This window comes from Bufo gargarizans, chromosome 7 (assembly GCF_014858855.1).
Source record: "Bufo gargarizans isolate SCDJY-AF-19 chromosome 7, ASM1485885v1, whole genome shotgun sequence".
In the NCBI taxonomy this organism is placed as follows: domain Eukaryota; kingdom Metazoa; phylum Chordata; class Amphibia; order Anura; family Bufonidae; genus Bufo; species Bufo gargarizans.
The window spans coordinates 52,573,332-52,594,337 of NC_058086.1; the positions used below are offsets into that span (position 1 = coordinate 52,573,332).

At 49.9% G+C, this 21,006-nt stretch overlaps 2 protein-coding genes across 7 annotated transcripts in view; one reads left to right on the plus strand and one right to left on the minus strand.

Annotated features, from left to right (window-relative positions):
- Positions 1 to 21,006, minus strand: part of BTBD19 (BTB domain containing 19) — a 21,531-nt gene continuing 525 nt past the window's right edge. Inside the window, exons 2-9 of one of the 6 annotated variants that reach the window (XR_006390855.1) lie at positions 19,154 to 19,367; positions 18,088 to 18,141; positions 13,963 to 14,022; positions 13,603 to 13,671; positions 11,806 to 11,937; positions 11,603 to 11,728; positions 11,045 to 11,527; positions 1 to 258 (exon numbers count right to left, since the gene is read on the minus strand). Coding sequence is in view for 3 of the 6 variants with exons in the window: in XM_044301004.1 (XP_044156939.1) it covers positions 11,393 to 11,527; positions 11,603 to 11,728; positions 11,806 to 11,937; positions 13,603 to 13,671; positions 13,963 to 14,022; positions 18,088 to 18,141; positions 19,154 to 19,367; positions 20,845 to 20,858 (804 nt within the window). In the remaining 3 variants the exon portion in view is untranslated. Of the gene's footprint in view, positions 259 to 7,702; positions 8,280 to 9,727; positions 11,528 to 11,602; positions 11,729 to 11,805; positions 11,938 to 13,602; positions 13,672 to 13,962; positions 14,023 to 18,087; positions 18,142 to 19,153; positions 19,368 to 20,844; positions 20,982 to 21,006 lie in introns of those variants that run through there. The other 5 variants (XR_006390856.1, XM_044301003.1, XR_006390857.1 and 2 more) reach the window with 5 other exon arrangements.
- The window catches only part of DYNLT4 (dynein light chain Tctex-type 4), a 10,124-nt gene continuing 7,421 nt past the window's right edge, over positions 18,304 to 21,006 (plus strand). The window contains exon 1 of the mRNA XM_044301008.1: positions 18,304 to 18,583. The gene's annotated coding sequence lies outside the window, so the exon portion shown is untranslated. The remainder of the gene's footprint in view (positions 18,584 to 21,006) is intronic.

A 21,006-nucleotide genomic window follows, 5' to 3' on the forward strand; every position in this document is an offset into this window, starting at 1 on the left:
AGTTGCGGACCGGAAGTGACAATGACGCACTTCCGGTCTCGCGTCCGATTCTCCGGAGCAGAGACGCGAACTCAGGGCCGGCTGCAGAGGAGGTAGGAGGGGAGCGGGCTGGGGCGGAGCGGGGAGGAGACAGGGGGGAAGGGAGCTCACAGCTCCGCTTACTGTATACCTTGTCTGACCTACCGGCTAACTGTAGCCAGACCGACCATATACTTACGCTCCCAGCCAGGCAGGAGACAGCCGATCTTCTACCAGCACCTGAAAAAGAAATGTACAACATAGGGAATAAAACTGCAGAAATTCAGCGAATTTCTCCCCCAGCTACTGAGGGAGAGACTCTAAATAGAGTCAAGCCTGTCAGACCAACGCACAGGACAAAATAAAAGCAACTAGCCCTGTGTAGGGCGGCCTATATATGGAGGGGGGAGCTAATTCATTAATTAATTACTAGGGATGCAGAATTTTATTCAGCAAAAATTCCGCCTGTCCTGACCAGCTTCACAGGGGCAAATACCCCACTTGTGCTGCTGGTTAGGACGAAAGGGAACTATATAGTCTACTATCTTTGGATTTCCTCTTATTCTTTCCAGTCATGACTAGATTGTAAGCTCTTGGTCCAGCACTGTGAGGTTTGTACATTAAATCCTACCAGGAGTCTTATATATTCTCTAGGGAGAAACGTGAAGTAATAGACTCGTGTTCTGGGCCTGGTCCACCTCCAAAAACTACGACATACGCAATCTGCATGAGGCCCGAGTCGACGGACTTTGAATGAATGAGTCTGGAGATGTGACTTGAATGATAGACTTTAATGGGTCCACGTGCATTCAGTTCTACACACGGACAGGGCACGCACAGACAATGCGCCATTCTGCCCCGTGCCTAACTAAGGCCCCTTTCACACTAGCGTTACAGTTTCCCGGTACTGAGTTCCATCCTAGGGGCTCAATACAGGAAAAAACACTTCCGTTTTGTCCTAATGCATTCCGAATGGAAAGCAATCCGTTCAGGATGCATCAGGATCTCTTCCGTTCCGTCCTTTTTACAGTATTTGGTCAGAGAAAATACCGCAGCATGCTCCAGTATTTTCTCCGGCCAAAATTCCGGAACACTTTCCGGATCCGGCATTCATTTCCATTGAAATGTATTAATGCCGGATCTGGTACCAAGTGTTCAGGAAATTGCCGCATTGACGGATCCGGTTTTCCGGTCTGCACATGCGCAGACCTTTTAAAATGTGAAAAAAATAAATACCGGATCCGTTTTTCCGGATGACACCGGAGAGACGGATACGGTATTTCAATGCATTTTTCAGACGGATCTGGATCCGGAAACAATGATATCCGCTTGCATACGGATTTCCAGATTCTTCTAACGCTAGTGTGAAAGTCCCCTCAGCTATATCTGTTTCTGGGAAAGCTGGGTGACAGCCAACTATCTGAGACTCCTGATACCAACTCTGCCCTAGGGCTCATGAACACGGACATAAGTGTTTTGCAGTCCACAAATTGCAGACTCGCAAAACTAGGAAACCGGCCGAGTGGATGCCACCATTTTTTTTTTTTTTTTTTTGCTCCTGGAGAAATGTCCAATCCTTTTCCGCAAAAAGGGACAAGAATAGTTGGAATTTTACTTACGTAATTATACTTTCTTCGAGTCCGAAGGCAGCACAGAAGGGATATTTCCCGTCCCAGTCACTCTATCATAGGACCGCCCACCTAGAAAAAATCTAACAATCTAACAATTAACACAATTGACAACACCCTAGGTACTCTATATAACACGCCAAGGCACTGCATCCATTGTGTAATAACGTAGACCAACTCATGCAAGTAAAATTTATTGGGAGGGTTAGTGTGCTGCCTTCGGACTCGAAGAAAGTATAATTACGTAAGTAAAATTCCAACTTTATTCTTCGTCCTACAGCAGCACAGAAGGGATATAACATAGAAATTAAAGGGGGGGAAAGCTTTGTTTTACTGCTGACAAAACTGCTGTGCTGAAGGCTGAGTTCTCGGGTCCATTGCTGAGCCTGTAGTGATAAACAAACGTAGAGGATGAAGTCCAGGAAGCTGCATTGCAGATGTCTAGGAGATCAACTTGCTGTCTTTCAGCCCAAGATGTAGAGGTTGCCCTCGTGGAGTGGGCCCTTAACGGCCGAGGCGGTTCTTTACCATCTAAGATATAGGACTCCGAGATGGTTGTTTTAATCCAACGACCCAGAGTGTCTTTTGAGGCTTTCATACCCTTCCTCGGACCAGAGAATAAAATGAACAAATTTTCTTCCTTTCGGAAATCTCTCAGCCTTTCAAGATAGCAAATTAATGCTCTACGAATGTCCAGCGATCGTTTTTCGAAAGTTGAGATACGGCAGAAAACCAAGCCCTGCGGGGCCAATATGGAGCTATTAGAATTGCTTCCGGTGCTTCTGAGAGGAGTTTCGGTATGATCTGAGGTAACATTGGTATGGGAGGAAACAGGTAGACAAACTTGTGGCTCCCATTCAGAGAGAAGGCATCCAGACAGTCGGGTCTGTCTGCTCTCCTGAGAGAACAAAACTTCAGGGCTTTCTTGTTCTTTCTCGTTGCAAACAGATCCCATTCTGGACGACCCCATTTCTCCACTATCTGGGCGAAATATTTCGGGTTCAATTCCCATTCTCCTGGGCACACCTTCTGTCGACTGAGTCGATCTGCTCTGATATTCTCGGAGCCCTTGATGTGAACTGCCACTAGGCTGTGTAGGACTGGCTCTGCCCAAGACATTATTTTGTCGCAAATGGACTGTAGAGAGAGACAACGCGTTCCCCCTTGTTTGTTTACATAATATGCCGCTGTTGCGTTGTCCGTCTGCAGGAGAACTGATCTGTGGTAGAGATGAGGTTCGAAATGCTGCAGGGCTAGTTGAATGGCTTTCAATTCCCTGAAGTTTGAGGATCGCCTCATTGTGGTTGAAGGCCATTCCCCTTGAATCCACCGATCTCCCATGTGCGCACCCCAACCTTTGCGGGAAGCATCTGTGGTTATCACTACTCTTTGAATGACTCGGAAATCTTTTCCTTTTTCCAGATTTTCTTCTCTTGTCCACCAAAGCAGCCCTCTGCGTGTTGCACATGATATCTTCATCATAGTGGATGCAGTGCCTTGGCGTGTTATATAGAGTACCTAGGGTGTTGTCAATTGTGTTAATTGTTAATTGTTTGATTGTTAGATTTTTTTCTAGGTGGGCGGTCCTATGATAGAGTGACTGGGACGGGAAATATCCCTTCTGTGCTGCTGTAGGACGAAGAAGAAAGGACATGTTCTATTTTGTTTTGTGCAGGGCTGCAGAACGGACTTACGGGTGTGCTCTTCGCATCTCTTGTGGCCCCATTGAGGTGAATGGCTCCGCATCCGACCCACCAAAAATGCAGATCGCATTCGGACCATAACTACGGCTGTGAGCATGAGCCCTTACTGTGAACAGGGACACTTTCATCAGATCGTTATCTAAAGTTTCCATTCAGGTTCTTGGGAAATCTGGGTCACAATCAATGTGTAAGAGGTATTGGTGGCCATATTGGTTGTCATCCACTTTTCCCACTATGATACTGGTTTCAGTGCAGTGACAGTCCCAAACTCAGGGGATATGGGGAAGGGGAAAGGTTAATCCCTTGTAGTCCCTAACACTGTACAGCTCCATGTGGGTCCTGGGCCCAGGCTAAGTATGGGGACCAAGGTGATCCTCCGTAAACAGGTGGGGGCCACCCAGGCAAAGTGACACTTCAGTCTCTGCTAACACAACACTGGTCACAGCCCACCCAAGAGGCCCTAGACTCAAAGCAATCGCTGAGCTATTAACCCCTCATCTGCCGGGCCTTGCTGCATCGACAAATGCTGTTAAATAGTAATCATAATATACAGTTACATAGAACTGCAGGTGATATCTAATACATTACTGAGTTTAGACCTAAGGCTTGTTACATTGTATCAGTGTGGGATTTAAGCCTCCCCCATGTAATGGCTGATAACAGGGGGCAATAGACTGTATTCTCCTGTCCTACAGTCATCCTCTCCCCTGAAATGGCTGATAACAGGGGGCAATAGACTGTATTCTTCTATCCTACAGTCGTCCTCTCCTCTGAAATGGCTGATAACAGGGGGCAATAGACTGTATTCTCCTGCCCTACAGTCATCGTCTCCCCTGAAATGGCTGATAACAGGGGGCAATAGACTGTATTCTCCTGTCCTACAGTCATCCTCTCCTCTGAAATGGCTGATAACAGGGAGCAATAGACTGTATTCTCCTGTCCTACAGTCATCCTCTCCCCTGAAATGGCTGATAACAGGGGGCAATAGACTGTATTCTCCTGTCCTACAGTCATCCTCTCCCCTGAAATGGCTGATAACAGGGGGCAATAGACTGTATTCTTCTATCCTACAGTCGTCCTCTCCTCTGAAATGGCTGATAACAGGGGGCAATAGACTGTATTCTCCTGCCCTACAGTCATCGTCTCCCCTGAAATGGCTGATAACAGGGGGCAATAGACTGTATTCTCCTGTCCTACAGTCATCCTCTCCTCTGAAATGGCTGATAACAGGGAGCAATAGACTGTATTCTCCTGTCCTACAGTCATCCTCTCCTCTGAAATGGCTGATAACAGGGAGCAATAGACTGTATTCTCCTGTCCTACAGTCATCCTCTCCTCTGAAATGGCTGATAACAGGGGGCAATAGACTGTATTCTCCTGTCCTACAGTCATCCTCTCCCCTGAAATGGCTGATAACAGGGGGCAATAGACTGTATTCTCCTGTCCTACAGTCGTCCTCTCCTCTGAAATGGCTGATAACAGGGGGCAATAGACTGTATTCTCCTGTCCTACAGTCATCCTCTCCCCTGAAATGGCTGATGACAGGGGGCAGTAGACTGTATTCTCCTGTCCTACAGTCATCCTCTCCCCTGAAATGGCTGATAGCAGGGGCAATAGACTGTATTCTCCTGTCCTACAGTCATCCTCTCCCCTGAAATGGCTGATAACAGGGGCAATAGACTGTATTCTCCTGTCCTACAGTCATCCTCTCCCCTGAAATGGCTGATGACAGGGGGCAGTAGACTGTATTCTCCTGTCCTACAGTCATCCTCTCCCCTGAAATGGCTGATAACAGGAGGCAATAGACTGTATTCTCCTGTCCTACAGTCATCCTCTCCCCTGAAATGGCTGATAACAGGGAGCAATAGCCTGTATTCTCCTGTCCTACAGTCATCCTCTCCCCTGAAATGGCTGATAACAGGGAGCAATAGCCTGTATTCTCCTGCAGCACAGAAGGGCCGTCTCTGCCTGTTTTGCACAGTTATGTAGATGGGGTTCACATACTTTGATAATGCCCCCCCTTCCTGCGGTTTCTGCCTGTGTGGGCCACTGTGTCATTGTCCTGTACATTATATATTTGGAGTTTGTCATCTTTATGGAGCAGACTGCTGGTGGTCCGGGCTTTGATCCCTCCCTGGTGGTCCCTGCCCCCCTCCCCGGGAAGTGCAGGGTTTTATAAACATCTTTAATTTGTTCCTGTATATTATAGTGTATAATGTACTTGCGGTTAGTGGCAGTTCAGGGTTAACGCATCTTCCCTGCCCCCCCCCCCCCCCCCCCCCCCCGACCTCGGCTTTGTCTGATCGGGGCTGCGGCTTCTATCTGGGTGGTCTCCTGCCTCATTAATGTCTTGTCATCTCTCCTCCTGCCTGGGGGGATATGTCACCCACCCTCTGCCTGTAACGAACACTAAACTTCCCACCTAGAGCTTTGTTACATTGTGTCTCTGCAATGTTTCCTTTCAGGTTTTGTCAATAAAGAACCCCCCCCCCCCCGAGATACGGAACCTGGCCCCAAACAAGAGATAATGGGTCCGGGAGGGTGACCCCAGGTCTGACCCTGTTGGGGCTTAGGGTGTATTTACCAAAGTGGTAACGAGATCTCTGTCTTACTAACGGCAGACACGCAGAGCCATCAGATCCAGGGGAGCCCCCCATAGATATATTTAACTGTCCCCCTAAAATAAAAGGGTCCCCAGGAGGTACAAGTCCTGGATAATGTTGCATCGTCATAGCAGCAGAGATTTGCTGTTCAGGAGCCAAGGAAAGCTGGGTGATCTGTAACGGTTTGTCATGAGGAAGGACCCACATACCTAAGAGGTCTGAAACACGTAGTTTGTTTCACGTACACTTGTTAACGGATTTTACTTCGCTGGAATAAAAGCTATTATACTTCATCTGAAGTGAGCCGGATTTCTTTTTTCAGTTTTTGATCTGTAACGGTGCCCAAACTTTACCAACAGTGACTCCAGGCAGTCACGTAAATATAATTCATAGGGCCCCATAGCAAACTAAGATGGGGCCCCCACCGCCTAGTGTGAGAAAATTAAAACAGCAGCAGGTGACAACCATTAAAGGTATATATAGTAACGCCAAAAAAACGCCATATTGTTATTCTTTGCAATAAGGTACAATGTTCTTGCATCTAATTGGGCCCCAAGTATGATGAACGTCCTCGAACTGGAGCTTCTGGGGGAAATGGGAGGAGGGGAGTTAAAAGCCTAATCCAGACCCTGCCTGTGTCCAGGCTCAGTACACAGACCCCAGCAGTAGCCACTGACACATAAAGGGGGTCAATTATTTGCTGATTGCTGTCTGACACTCTGTAATAGTGAGGGTGTGACTTATATCCCTTATAGCCACCTAAGTACATTACAATGCTCCAGAGCTGCACTCACTATTCTGCTGGTGCAGTCACTGTGTACATACATTACTTATCCTGTACTGATTCTGAGTTACATCCTGTATTATAATCCAGAGCTGCGCTCACTATTCTGCTGGTGCAGTCACTGTGTACATACTTTACTTATCCTGTACTGATCCTGAGTTACACCCTGTATTATACTCCAGAGCTGTAATCGTCTGTCTCTCATTCTCTCTGCGGACAGAGATTGATTCCATGCCGTGTATAATGTGGCCCTAACACTGGCCATTACCCCCAATGACCTGGGCCACAGTGTAATATCATCAGGAATTAGTCGTCTTAATGCTCCTTTGCTGCCCCCAGCTGGTGAAAAAAGGATAATACAGCAGAAGATGTAGAAATCCTATGATGTTGATGCTGCTCTGAACTACAATACTATAAAGTGTAATGTGAGCACTAGGGGCTGTGACAGCTGAACACTTTACATAATGAAACACCTGAAGAGCAGATACACTGCATAGAAGACACCCATAGAGCATATACACTGCGTAGAAGACACCCATAGAGCATATACACTGCGTAGAAGACACCCATAGAGCATATACACTGCGTAGAAGACACCCATAGAGCATATACACTGCGTAGAAGACACCCATAGAGCATATACACTGCGTAGAAGACACCCATAGAGCATATACACTGCATAGAAGACACCCATAGAGCATATACACTGCATAGAAGACACCCATAGAGCATATACAATGCATAGAAGACACCCATAGAGCATATACAATGCATAGAAGACACCCATAGAGCAGATACACTGTATAGAAGACACCTATAGAGCATAAATACTGCATATAAGACACCCGTAGAGCATATACACTGCATAGAAGACACCTATAGAGCAGATACACTGTATAGAAGACACCTATAGAGCATATATACTGTATAGAAGACACCTATAGAGCATATATACTGTATAGAAGACACCCGTAGAGCAGATACACTGCATAGAAGACACCTATAGAGCAGATACACTGCATAGAAGACACCTATAGAGCATAAATACTGCATATAAGAAACCTATAGAGCATATACACTGTAGAGAAGACACCTATAGAGCATATACACTGCATAGAAGACAACCATAGAGCAGACACACTGCATAGAAGACACCCATAGAGCAGACACACTGCATAGAAGACACCCATAGAGCAGATACACTGTATATAAGACACCCATAGAGCAGATACACTGTATATAAGACACCCATAGAGCAGATACACTGTATATAAGACACCCATAGAGCAGATACACTGTATATAAGACACCCATAGAGCAGATACACTGTATATAAGACACCCATAGAGCAGATACACTGTATATAAGACACCCATAGAGCAGATACACTGTATATAAGACACCCATAGAGCAGATACACTGTATATAAGACCCAGCTCCTCGGTTTGTCCCTGGGGTCGGATCCTCCAGTCCTGTTCACTTCCTTCTGCAGGAGGGTTTGTTGTCGTCTGTAACCATGGAGACACACAGGACTAGACAGGAGCTGTGGACACAAAACGGGAGACCAGGATTCTTCACTATTCCTGTCCTGCTCATCGGCGTCTGTTCACACGTCATTGATCATCGCTGTGTTTTTCCGTGTTACTTATAAAATAGTTTTTTTCCCCAGATTATGGATTTTACCCCTCCCATGCCACAGTCAACGATTCAGGTCCAAGTAAAAAAAAAATTCTGTGTTTTAGTTTTTGATACTTTTGGACGGACATTTATGTCAAGGTACAAGAAGGGGTTAAGTGAAGGGCCCTGTGCCTCCATGGCACAGGGGTGACAGCGTCCTGCAGGTCACCATCTTAGTGGACACATCAGGCCACAATCCGGGGATCACATTAAAATAAAAAACCTCTCCTGCCTAATGACCTAATAACCTGAAGAGATGAGCGGCCTCTGGGGGGCGCCGCTTGGATCCTCCGCTGCAGACCCCTAATGCAAGTGGAAGAGCGTTCACCATACATACAAAACAACCGCAACTTTATTACCATAAACAACAGAGCCAGATGTCATGTGACCAGACCGCCGCGCGTCTCATGTCAGGTGACCAGACCGCCGCGCGTCTCATGTCAGGTGACCAGACCGCCGCGCGTCTCATGTCAGGTGACCAGACCGCCGCGCGTCTCATGTCAGGTGACCAGACCGCCGCGCGTCTCATGTCAGGTGACCAGACCGCCGCGCGTCTCATGTCAGGTGACCAGACTATTTCTCCTGCACTGTAAACGCCATTAAAAATACCAGCTGCGGAATAATCGGAATAATCCACAACTAAAACCGGAATAAATCCAGAAGTCTGAGGATAAAAAAAAAAGCACTAAAATGGTTTATTTAAAGCAGTAAAACATAAACCCCCCCCGATATAGAGAGATCGGGTTTCCCTGTAACGGCAGAATAAAGTTATTGACATCGCACCAGAGGTGGGGGGTATAAAAACAAAAAGACAAAAATTCCCCCCCCCCCCCAAAAAAATAAAATAAAAATTCTAGCAGGCGGGGCTCTCATTGCCCTGGGAGACCTTAAAGGGACTCTGCACAACCCTTTAAGAACTTCTGTACGACCACGCCGAGTTCATTCCCAAAAGTCCATACAGAAATAGTGACTATAAACTATCCGTCATAACTAGAATAAGATTTAACTCTTTACACTTCTGAAAAGGCACAACTCACTGTAGAGAGCACTTCACAGTGAAGCTCCGCCTCCTGGACACTTGCAGGAGCAGAATCTGGCAGACTAAAACATCCTATTCTCCCTACTCCTGAAGCTAAAAGCTCCACTAAAGGTATGTTTGTCTTAAGCCCCTTTCACACGGGCGAGATTTCGGTGCGGGTGCGATGCGTGAGGTGAACGCATTGCACCCGCACTGAATCCGGACCCATTCATTTCTATGGGGCTGTGCACATGAGCAGTGATTTTCACGCATCACTTGTGCGTTGTGTGAAAAATCGCAGCATGCTCCTCTTTGTGCGTTTTTCACGTAACGCAGGCCCCATAGAAGTGAATGGGGTTGCGTGAAAATCGCAAAACACATTGCACCCGCACAATGAAAACTGAACAACGGAACGCAATTGCTGTCAGAACTGACTGCAATTACGTATCTACTTGCGCGGGTTTGCCGCAATGCACCGGGACGCATCCGGACGCGCTCATCTGCAAGGGGCCTTACTCTCCCCAACCCTTCCCTAGTGCGACCAGCAGTTTATCAAACCTGCTGACGTACTCCCTTTAAGGAGTCGGTATACATGGTGTAAATAACATTGGATCCAGTGCACTGACCCCCCAGACTCCCTGCAGTAAACCCGCTGATGTATCAGGCACGCTCAACCTGCGGCCCTCCAGCTGTTGTAAAACTACAACTCCCACGATGCCCTTCTGTAGAATGATAGCTGTAGGCTGTCAGGGAATGATGGGAGTTGTAGTTCTGCAACAGCTGGGGGCCGCAGGTTGAGCGTGCCTGGGAGTCAGTATACATGGTGTAAATAACATTGGATCCGGTGCACTGACCCTCCAGACTCCCTGTGCTTGCACCTCTCAGTTGTGTCCAGCAGGTGTCAGCACATGCACAGTGTTTCTGGCTCACAGGGCGCCCCCACTTCCCCCCTTCAGTACAGATTATGGACTGTTCCTTGGCGTAGAGACTGCTGGGGCTGAGTCATTACGTTCCACACATGGAGGGGGAGCTCTACCCAGGGATTCCCCGTCTTCGCCCACAGACCTTTGTGCCCGGCTCCAGGGGTTGTAACTGTCACCTCTGAGCTCATTAACCTTTTCGATCCCTGAGGGGCCATTGCTCAGTATTATATAAATTATTTGCGTTGCAGTTCTGACTGTGACCTGCGGGGGACTCTCTATAACGCCTCTCATGTTTGACCTTGTATAGAGACCTCGGGGCACGAGGCACCTGGCGCCTCATAAACGCTCTTATCAGTAACATTGTTCCAATAAACTATTATAGTGGGGGTGGGGCCCTCTGGGGCAGGGGTCATCGTGCACGCCCGCAGACCTGCTTTGCTTTTGGCTGATATTTGTTTCCCATTCCTTCAGTTTGCAGATCATTGTTTGCTGTCAGTGAATGGAAGATTTACAGTCACATCCAGAGGCAGAAAATCTGTACAAAGGTCAGAAAAAAAAAAAATCAGACTGAAGCATCGAAAAGGGGGAAATCCTGCCGAACCGTTTCCTAGAGACGCGGTGGCGTACTGGTGGATGATGGGTGCAGTAATTGCCCCGACAGCCAATCAGATCACTGCTTTTATCTCCTACCTGCATTAGATCCGCAGGATCATGATTGGCTGCCACGAGCCACATGTTCAGGCTGCCACGAGCCACATGTTCAGGCTGCCACGAGCCACATGTTCAGGCTGCCACGGTCGGAGTAACCTTCGTGTCTGCTCTCAGTTTAAGTTGTGCTCTGATTGGTCAGGAAGAAGGAACGCCCTAAAACGGGTGATGGGCCACAAAGGGTGCGTGGTGGGGTTTACAGAGGGCGTTACCCTCCTCCTGTTATATCCAAGCCGATGCCCCGTTCTGGGCGAGGTCGCCCTCTACACCCCATTCCTTGCCTGGCTGTCACTTTCTTCTTCCTTCGGTCCCAAGAGCTGACGCTCTCTATCACTTTGAGGGCAGGTCCAGGTAATGGTGATGCTCCCTCACTAGGGTCCCTCTCCTCCGCTGGAAATGATGGGGGTGGGAGTCGCTGACTTTCTTCAGGGCGTGAAATTTCCAGGCCTGCGCGATCTGCATCTCCTGATAATGAGAGGAAACAGTCAGCAGGACGAGGTTATAATTTACGGCGGTGTAATCCCCACCCCCGCCTCGTACCGGGATGAGGTCGTCTTTGGCGTTTTCCCTCTCTAGAGTGGCGAGCTCGTCCGGTGACAGTAGGACGAGGCGCAGCTCCCTCACTGCGCCCTGAGCGACCACGGACACCGGCACATCCAGGACCGCCTGACGGAGGAAGGGTAGATAGTAACAAGCCCAGGCGGTATTACAGTATGATGTCACCAAGGAGGCGCCACCCTCACCGAGCTGACATACGCCCACTGCCGGACCGCCTGGATAAGAGGAACCTCATCGATCGCCAGCCGGTCGCTCTGCAGAATGCTGACTATTCCCAGGTCGGAGAGCTCCCGGAAACTCTGCGCCTTAAGGACTTCCTGTGAGGACGAGAGGTCGGATAGATGTCAGCCCACATCCTAAACCCCGAGCGGCGGTGTGTGGTAGTAATGTTAGGGCAGTATTAGTACGGATGAGTATGGCAGTATTATGTGGGCACTCTATGGCAGTATTATTAAGGATGTGAATGGCAGTATAATGTGGGCAGTGTATGGAAGTATTATTAGGGATGTATGGCGGTATTATAGAGCAGTGTATGGCAGTATTATTAGGGATGTATATAGAAGTATTATGTGGGCAGTGTATGGCAGTATTATATGGGCACTCTACCGCAGTATTATTAAGGATGTGTATGGCAGTATTATTAGGGATGTATATAGCAGTATTATGGAGCAATGTATGGCAGTATTAGGGATGTGTATGGCGGTATTATAAGGGCACTGTATGGCAGTATTATTAGGGGTGTTTTTTATGGCAGCATTATGGAGCAGTGTATGGCAGTATTATTAGGGATGTATATAGCAGTATTATGGAGCAGTGTATGGCAGTATTAGGGATGTGTATGGCAGTATTAGGGATGTGTATGGCAGTATTAGGGATGTGCATGGCAGTATTAGGGCACTGCATGGCAGTATTAGGGCACTGCATGGCAGTATTAGGGCACTGCATGGCAGTATTATTAGGGCACTGTATGGCAGTATTATTAGGGATGTGTATGGCAGTATTATTAGGGATGTGTATGGCAGTATTATTAGGGATGTGTATGGCAGTATTATTAGGGATGTGTATGGCAGTATTATTAGGGATGTGTATGGCAGTATTATTAGGGATGTGTATGGCAGTATTATTAGGGATGTGTATGGCAGTATTATTAGGGATGTGTATGGCAGTATTATTAGGGATGTGTATGGCAGTATTATTAGGGATGTGTATGGCAGTATTATTAGGGATGTGTATGGCAGTATTATTAGGGATGTGTATGGCAGTATTAGGGATGTGTATGGCAGTATTATTAGGGATGTGTATGGCAGTATTATTAGGGATGTGTATGGCAGTATTATTAGGGATGTGTATGGCAGTATTATTAGGGATGTGTATGGCAGTATTAGGGCACTGTATGGCAGTATTATTAGGGATGTGTATGGCAGTATTATTAGGGATGTGTATGGCAGTATTATTAGGGATGTGTATGGCAGTATTATTAGGGATGTGTATGGCAGTATTAGGGCACTGTATGGCAGTATTATTAGGGATGTGTATAGGCTTTACTATAAAAATATGGCAGGAAAGTAGCCCGAGCATCCTACATGTGTGAATGCGCCCGTACGCAGTGGATGTGATGCTGCGCACTGTGAAGCCTCCGTCTTGTGGGCGGCCATGTCTAGGAATCACTGAGGTCTGGACTAGAACTAAATGGCCGCCATCCGATGCCAATTCTCCCTCCTCCCAGGGTTGCGCTGTCCTCAGCTCGTGCCCCCGGCAGATGTGCCGACCCTAACACAATAAGAGGGGAGGCCCAGCCGATCCGTCACAGCCTGGAGACCCCATCCCCCAATATCCCAGAGCCCCATCCCCCGGGGTTGAGGAGATGGGAGACCCCCCGAGCTGAATCCACATGAGCTGTTGTTTGGGGGTCCACTAATGTAATGACAATAGCCCCGTGTTCTCCCGCCAGATCGGTGGCAGAGCGCCCGGGAGTCACTCACCTCAGTATGGCGCTCTATGAACGCCAGGCACTTCTGCCGCAAGTCGCTCTGACCATAAGTGACGGCCGCCTGAAACACAACGAGACAAGGATAATAATCAGCCTCCGACAACCACCCATGCCTGCCTCGTCCATGATGCCAGTCTTCACTGTAGCTCTCGGATTCTATTCCTGAGCTAGGGAGATCAGGATGAACAGAGGGGGGCTGTAAAGAATGCAGATTTGGTCTGCCCGGTGAACGCGCAATCAAGTAACCGGCGTTGCTATCAGACTGCAAGATGATCGCTAACGAGCGTTACCGACCAATCGCAGAGGATCTCCATGTGACGTCATCACGCAGTCTCTGCCGCGGTCGTCCTACCTGTAAAGCTTCGCTGGCCACGTCCACCGTCAGCGTCCGACTGATGAAATCCACGCAAAGCTGGAAAACGAACAAGAAGAGTGAGAAAGCGAGCTACAAGCTACTACATCCCTCATCATCTGCAGAACGATAAGTCAGAAAGACTAAAGGAAGCAGGAGCAATAGACTGCACCCCCCCCCGCCGGGAAACGGGGGAGCAATAGACTGCACCCCCCGCCGGGAAACGGGGGAGCAATAGACTGCACCCCCCCGCCGGGAAACGGGGGAGCAATAGACTGCACCCCCCCGCCGGGAAACGGGGGAGCAATAGACTGCACCCCCCCGCCGGGAAACGGGGGAGCAATAGACTGCACCCCCCCGCCGGGAAACGGGGGAGCAATAGACTGCACCCCCCCGCCGGGAAACGGGGGAGCAATAGACTGCACCCCCCCGCCGGGAAACGGGGGAGCAATAGACTGCACTATGGGGAGGGGGCATTATAAATACTGGGGCTACTACAGGGGGCGTTAGAACTTCTGGGGATTCTATAATGGTGCCTTATTAGAAGGGTTTTGTTACTGCTGGGGGCACTATGTTGGCATTATTTGTATTGTTGGGCACAATATGGGTGGCGTTGCTATATTGCGGCACTCTCTGGGAGGCTATCACCGTGTATGCAGAGGGCACTTCACAGTGAAGCTCCGCCTCCTGGACACTTGCTCAAGCAGCAGAATCAGAGAAAATAAAAGTCCATATTCTAACAAGTTCGGAGAATGTCGGCCCTGCTCTCCCCAGACCCTCTCTAGCGCTGTCAGCAGTTTATGGTCAAACCTGCTGACAGACTTCCTTTATGTACAAAAAATAAAAATAAATGGTGTTAAAAAGGTGCAAATTCACACTGACTTTTCTGGTTTAATGTCAATAAAATAAAGTTACACTTTCTGCAACTTTCCAACATCCTATGTATTTCAATTCTTCATTATCGTCAAGTTATCTGCTTGCTGTCATTAAATGGGAACATTGGCTACTTATATCCAGAGGCTGACAGACACCTTAGTCCAAAGTTCTCCGCTATAGTATATGTTATAGTAGCTGGAGCAGAGCTCCAAATCCCCTGCTGTATGTAGAAGCATGAGAAATCCTGTCTGCCTGCAGCCGCCACTAGGGGGAGCTCCCTAAATATTGTCTATACATGCCAAGGTAATGCAGTGTGCAGAGAGCTCCCCCTAGTGGTCGCTGCTGATCTGCATCCAGAAAGATCTGACTGCTACAAACATATACTACAATACTGATCGGTGCGACACTGTCACGAAGCGGTGAAACCTCCAGACTCCTACATGACCACAATGGGGGGGGGGGGGGGGGCATGTTGTGATCGCGCCTGTGCGCCCCATTATTCAGATCCGCACTTCTCGCTCACAGTCTGTAAATAACTTTACTGTTTACAAGTTTCCATAACACAAACCACACAACCGTGACGCCCCGATGCGGACAGCTACGAGCGGCCATGGCAACGAGCGCTGATCTGTGATACAGTCACTGTCATCCCCTCCACGGATATGATTAATGACCCCCAGTGTCCCAGCAGCAGCTCCGCCACTTACAGCCAGCATAGGCCCCCCCCCCCCCCCGGGTGATATATATATATATATATATACACACACACACTCACACAGATAATCGTAAGCGACAATGAAAAACGTAACTGCCTTTTACTCCTGGTGAAAGTTACATTGTATCACTGCCAGAAAGTGTCATAGACACAAAGTATCAGCAGAGAGCAGCCGGGGAGAGGGACGGGAAGTTATGTAGGGGGCTCTATATCTGGGGTTCCCCTGTGGTATTCCCCGCGGTGGTGACGCTGGGCACACTCATGTCAGGAGGACCGTGAGTCACACTTCCTGAGGAGTCACAAATATCTGACTGGACCCCATGGAGAGGCCCATGTGATGAGCACATGGCTTTCCATCCCCCTCCCCCATGTTCTGCAACCCCCTGCGCACAAAATCATTGGAGGCAGCCATATTGTGTCATCTCTACAGGATCAATGTCACCACGAAAGGTGGAGAGGTCGGAGGAGAAGCTACAACAAGAGGTTATAAGATATTATACATCCTCCCTCTATGTGATGTGCAGCCCCACAGTCTACTGCCCCCTGTTATCAGCCATGTCAGGGGAGAGGACGACTGTAGGACAGGAGGATACAGTCTATTGCCCCCTGTTATCAGCCATGTCAGGGGGAGTATGACTGTAGGACAGGAGAATACAGTCTATTGCCCCCTGTTATCAGCCATTTCAGGGGAGAGGATGACTGTAGGACAGGAGAATACAGTCTATTGCTCCCTGTTATCTGCCATTTCAGGGGAGAGGACAACTGTAGGACAGGAGAATACAGTCTATTGCCCCCTGTTATCAGCCATTTCAGGGGAGAGGATGACTGTAGGACAGGAGGATACTGTCTATTGCCCCCTGTTATCAGCCATGTCAGGGGAGAGGATGACTGTAGGACAGGAGGATACAGTCTATTGCCCCCTGTTATCAGCCATGTCAGGGGAGAGGATGACTGTAGGACAGGAGAATACAGTCTATTGCCCCCTGTTATCAGCCATTTCAGGGGAGAGGATGACTGTAGGACAGGAGAATACAGTCTATTGCCCCCTGTTATCAGCCATGTCAGGGGAGAGGATGACTGTAGGACAGGAGGATACAGTCTATTGCCCCCTGTTATCAGCCATGTCAGGGGAGAGGATGACTGTAGGACAGGAGAATACAGTCTATTGCCCCCTGTTATCAGCCATTTCAGGGGAGAGGATGACTGTAGGACAGGAGAATACAGTCTATTGCTCCCTGTTATCAGCCATTTCAGGGGAGAGGATGACTGTAGGACAGGAGAATACAGTCTATTGCCCCCTGTTATCAGCCATTTCAGGGGAGAGGATGACTGTAGGACAGGAGAATACAGGCTATTGCCCTCTGTTATCAGCCATTTCAGGAGAGAGGATGACTGTAGGACAGGAGAATACAGTCTATTGCCCCCTGTTATCAGCCATTTCAGGGGAGAGGATGACTGTAGGACAGGAGGATACAGTCTATTGCCCCCTGTTATCAGCCATTTCCAGCACTATTATAAGCTTCCCAGTCATGGTCATAGACAATGATGAATGCAGGAAGTGTCATTACTCAATGGTTTCCAGTTTGGCGGTCATACTGGGCAGTGTGGACAAGACAATGGATCATCTCTGTAATGAGCAGCAGCTGGGAGTAAAGGAAGCAATGATCTCATGGGAGGGAGACCCCCGACCTCCGCTCTTCATGTATTTTTAGTTTTCCTGTTCTTGGAGACATCCGACAGCAGGAATAGATCCCCATGATGTCAGTGCTGAGACTCCACGATATAATACACACGAGCATACGCTCCAGTCCCAGACATCTGTAATCTCTTGTTGTTACAATGTATCAGTGCAGGTAAAGTATCAGTCTGGAGACCACATACAATTCTCTGCAGCAGATCAGAGGTAGACTAAGCACAACCGCTGAGAGCGAAGAATTCAGACATCAGAGAAACGTCCAGAACCAGACAGGAGGATCCGGAACATCTCCTCAGGACAAGAGACCAAGGACCCAAAACACTGGAGACATCACTGAGAGCAACAGAGACTGAGGAGCGAGTGAATGCGAGAGCATAATATCTATAAATGTCCCTGGATGAGACAGAGAACCTCCAGAGTCCAGACACATCACCAGGTGACTCACCCTGTATTATACTCCAGAGCTGCACTCACTATTCTGCTGGTGCAGTCACTGTGTACAGACATTACTTATCCTGTACTGATCCTGAGTTACCTCCTGTATTATACTCCAGAGCTGCACTCACTATTCTGCTGGTGCAGTCACTGTGTACAGACATTACTTATCCTGTACTGATCCTGAGTTACATCCTGTATTATACTCCAGAGCTGCACTCACTATTCTGCTGGTGCAGTCACTGTGTACAGACATTACTTATCCTGTACTGATCCTGAGTTACATCCTGTATTATACTCCAGAGCTGCACTCACTATTCTGCTGGTGCAGTCACTGTGTACATACATTACGTCTCCCCAGCTGTCCGTCTAGTCTCCCCTCCCCCACTATCCGCAGTGTTACCTTTCTCAGGTCCGTTAGCCCGTACTCCACAGCAGCGGTCAGAACTTCCAGCGCCTGTGGAGGACAAAGGGTTAATTAACGTGAAGGATGTGAGTGACATAATGTGAAAACTGCAGATCTGTATTACCGTTACATTGATTTCTATGGTCATGTTCTGGGGGCCGCCCCTTCCAGGTAGTACATGGACTTGGGGTCATACAAAGTGGACAATCCCTTTAAATACAGCGCTGTCATTAGGTCACATGACCGGTGGGAGGATATTACGCAGTAGCGGCTGCGGTCAGACCCCGCATGTGACTGCACAGTGAAGCAATGACCCCAGTGAGTAGAACTGCTGCACGGCCCTCATACAATATGGCCGCCTCTACGCACCACTGCACGAACGCTACAACAGGAAAAAGAGATGGGGCGGGGCCTACTGCTCTGTGCATCCTGATTCATGAATAGAATACCAGAGCTACAGTAATGACTGACACACAGGAGGAGAGGGGAGAAGGTAACCGGCAGCTATATAAAATCTCAAGGTCATTCCAGACCTGACAACCCCGGGTGCTGTAATGGCAGACATGTTGTCAGCAGAGTCCATGTTCAAGCTCCGGCATAGTAGTTCATGCTGGGAGTTGTAGTAGCTGAAGAGTCATACTCTGCCCTACATGTACGCAGCACTTCCCTAGAGTGTCTGATAGCACCGCGTGTGGCCCCTGGGGGTCTGAGAGATAAACCCCCCCCCCCCCCCCCGTACAGTCATCCAGTCGATATTAATGATCACCCCCAGGACTGAGGGGTCAAAGGTCATCGTATCCTGCCGACAGCATAATGTCACCATGGAGACGCACTGCGCAAAACTGCAGCGATGCCACAGGTGACCTCGGCTCCAGCGCCCCCTGCACCGCGCGGAGGGTCTGCAGCAAACAGTGCTGTCACCTCCAGAGGGTGTGGGGTTAACTCATCCTGACCTAGTCTTGCATGCACAGCTGAGGCCTCGTTACAGTGTGTCACTGTGGGGGAAGAGACTGACACACTGTAACGCTCCCCTGCTGTGCAGTGCACCACAGGGGATACTCACGATCAGGCGGTCGAGGGTCACGCTGTTAGTGTAGATGAACTCTATGACCGCCAGGAAGACCTCGGGCTGCACGTCCGCCAAAACGAAGGGGACTGGAGCGTCCTGGGGGGGCTGGCGGCTGAACATGGTGTGGAAGACCTTACAGCGGCATGTCAGGATACATCGATGGGCGTGGACCACCTGCCGCTGGCGGCCCACCACAAACGAGACGTCACTGCAAGACAAGAGCATAACGTGTATCTAATCCTGTGTGATACCGTCTGCTGAGCCGTGTATCTAATCCTACCCTGTGTGATACAGTCTGCTGAGCTGTGTATCTAATCCATACACAGCGCCCCATAACAGTGCCCTCCACAGCTCCCCCATAACAGTGCCCTCCACAGCGCCCCCATAACAGCGACATCCACAGCGCCCCCATAACAGCGACCTCCACAGCGCCCCCATAACAGTGACCTCCACAGATCCCCCATAACAGCGACCTCCACAGATCCCCCATAACAGCGACCTCCACAGCGCCCCCATAACAGCGACCTCCACAGCGCCCCCATAACAGCGACCTCCACAGCGCCCCCATAACAGCGACCTCCACAGCGCCCCCATAACAGCGACCTCCACAGCGCCCCCATAACAGCGACCTCCACAGCGCCCCCATAACAGCGACCTCCACAGCGCCCCCATAACAGCGACCTCCACAGCGCCCCCATGAACAGCGACCTCCACAGCGCCCCCATGAAAGCGACCTCCACAGCGCCCCCATGAAAGCGACCTCCACAGCGCCCCCATGAAAGCGACCTCCACAGCGCCCCCATAACAGTGCCCTCCACAGCGCCCCCATAACAGTGCCCTCCACAGCGCCCCCATGAAAGCGACCTCCACAGCGCCCCCATAACAGTGCCCTCCACAACAGTGCCCTCCACAACAGTGCCCTCCACAACAGTGCCCTCCACAGCGCCGCCATAACAGTGCCCTCCACAGCGCCGCCATAACAGTGCCCTCCACAGCGCCCCCATAACAGTGCCCTCCACAGCGCCCCCATAACAGTGCCCTCCACAGCGCCGCCATAACAGTGCCCTCCACAGCGCCCCATAACAGTGCCCTCCACAGCGCCCCCATAACAGTGCCCTCCACAGCGCCCCCATAACAGTGCCCTCCACAGCGCCCCCATAACAGTGCCCTCCACAGCGCCCCCATAACAGTGCCCTCCACAGCGCCCCCATAACAGTGCCCTCCACAGCGCCCCCATAACAGTGCCCTCCACAGCGCCCCCATAACAGTGCCCTCCACAGCGCCCCCATAACAGTGACCTCCACAGCGCCCCCATAACAGTGCCCTCCACAGCGCCCCATAACAGTGCCCTCCACAGCGCCCCCATAACAGTGCCCTCCACAGCGCCCCCATAACAGTGCCCTCCACAGCGCCCCCATAACAGTGCCCTCCACAGCGCCCCCATAACAGTGCCCTCCACAGCGCCCCATAACAGTGCCCTCCACAGCGCCCCATAACAGTGCCCTCCACAGCGCCCCCATAACAGTGCCCTCCACAGCGCCCCCATAACAGTGCCCTCCACAGCACCCCCATAACAGTGCCCTCCACAGCGCCCCATAACAGTGACCTCCACAGCGCCCCCCACAGCGCCCTCCACAGCACCCCCATAACAGTGACCTCCACAGCGCTGCCATATTGTCTCTTACTTTCCATCTTTCATGTACACAGCACAGAAACCGCAGTGAGAGCAACGGCAAACCGGAGGCGATTAACCCTCTCCTCACTGAAAGGTCACACGGCATGGTGGCCACTGGCCGTGTCTGGTGGTCGCCTGTCAACCCACAGCCCTTAAAGGGGCGCTCCACTCA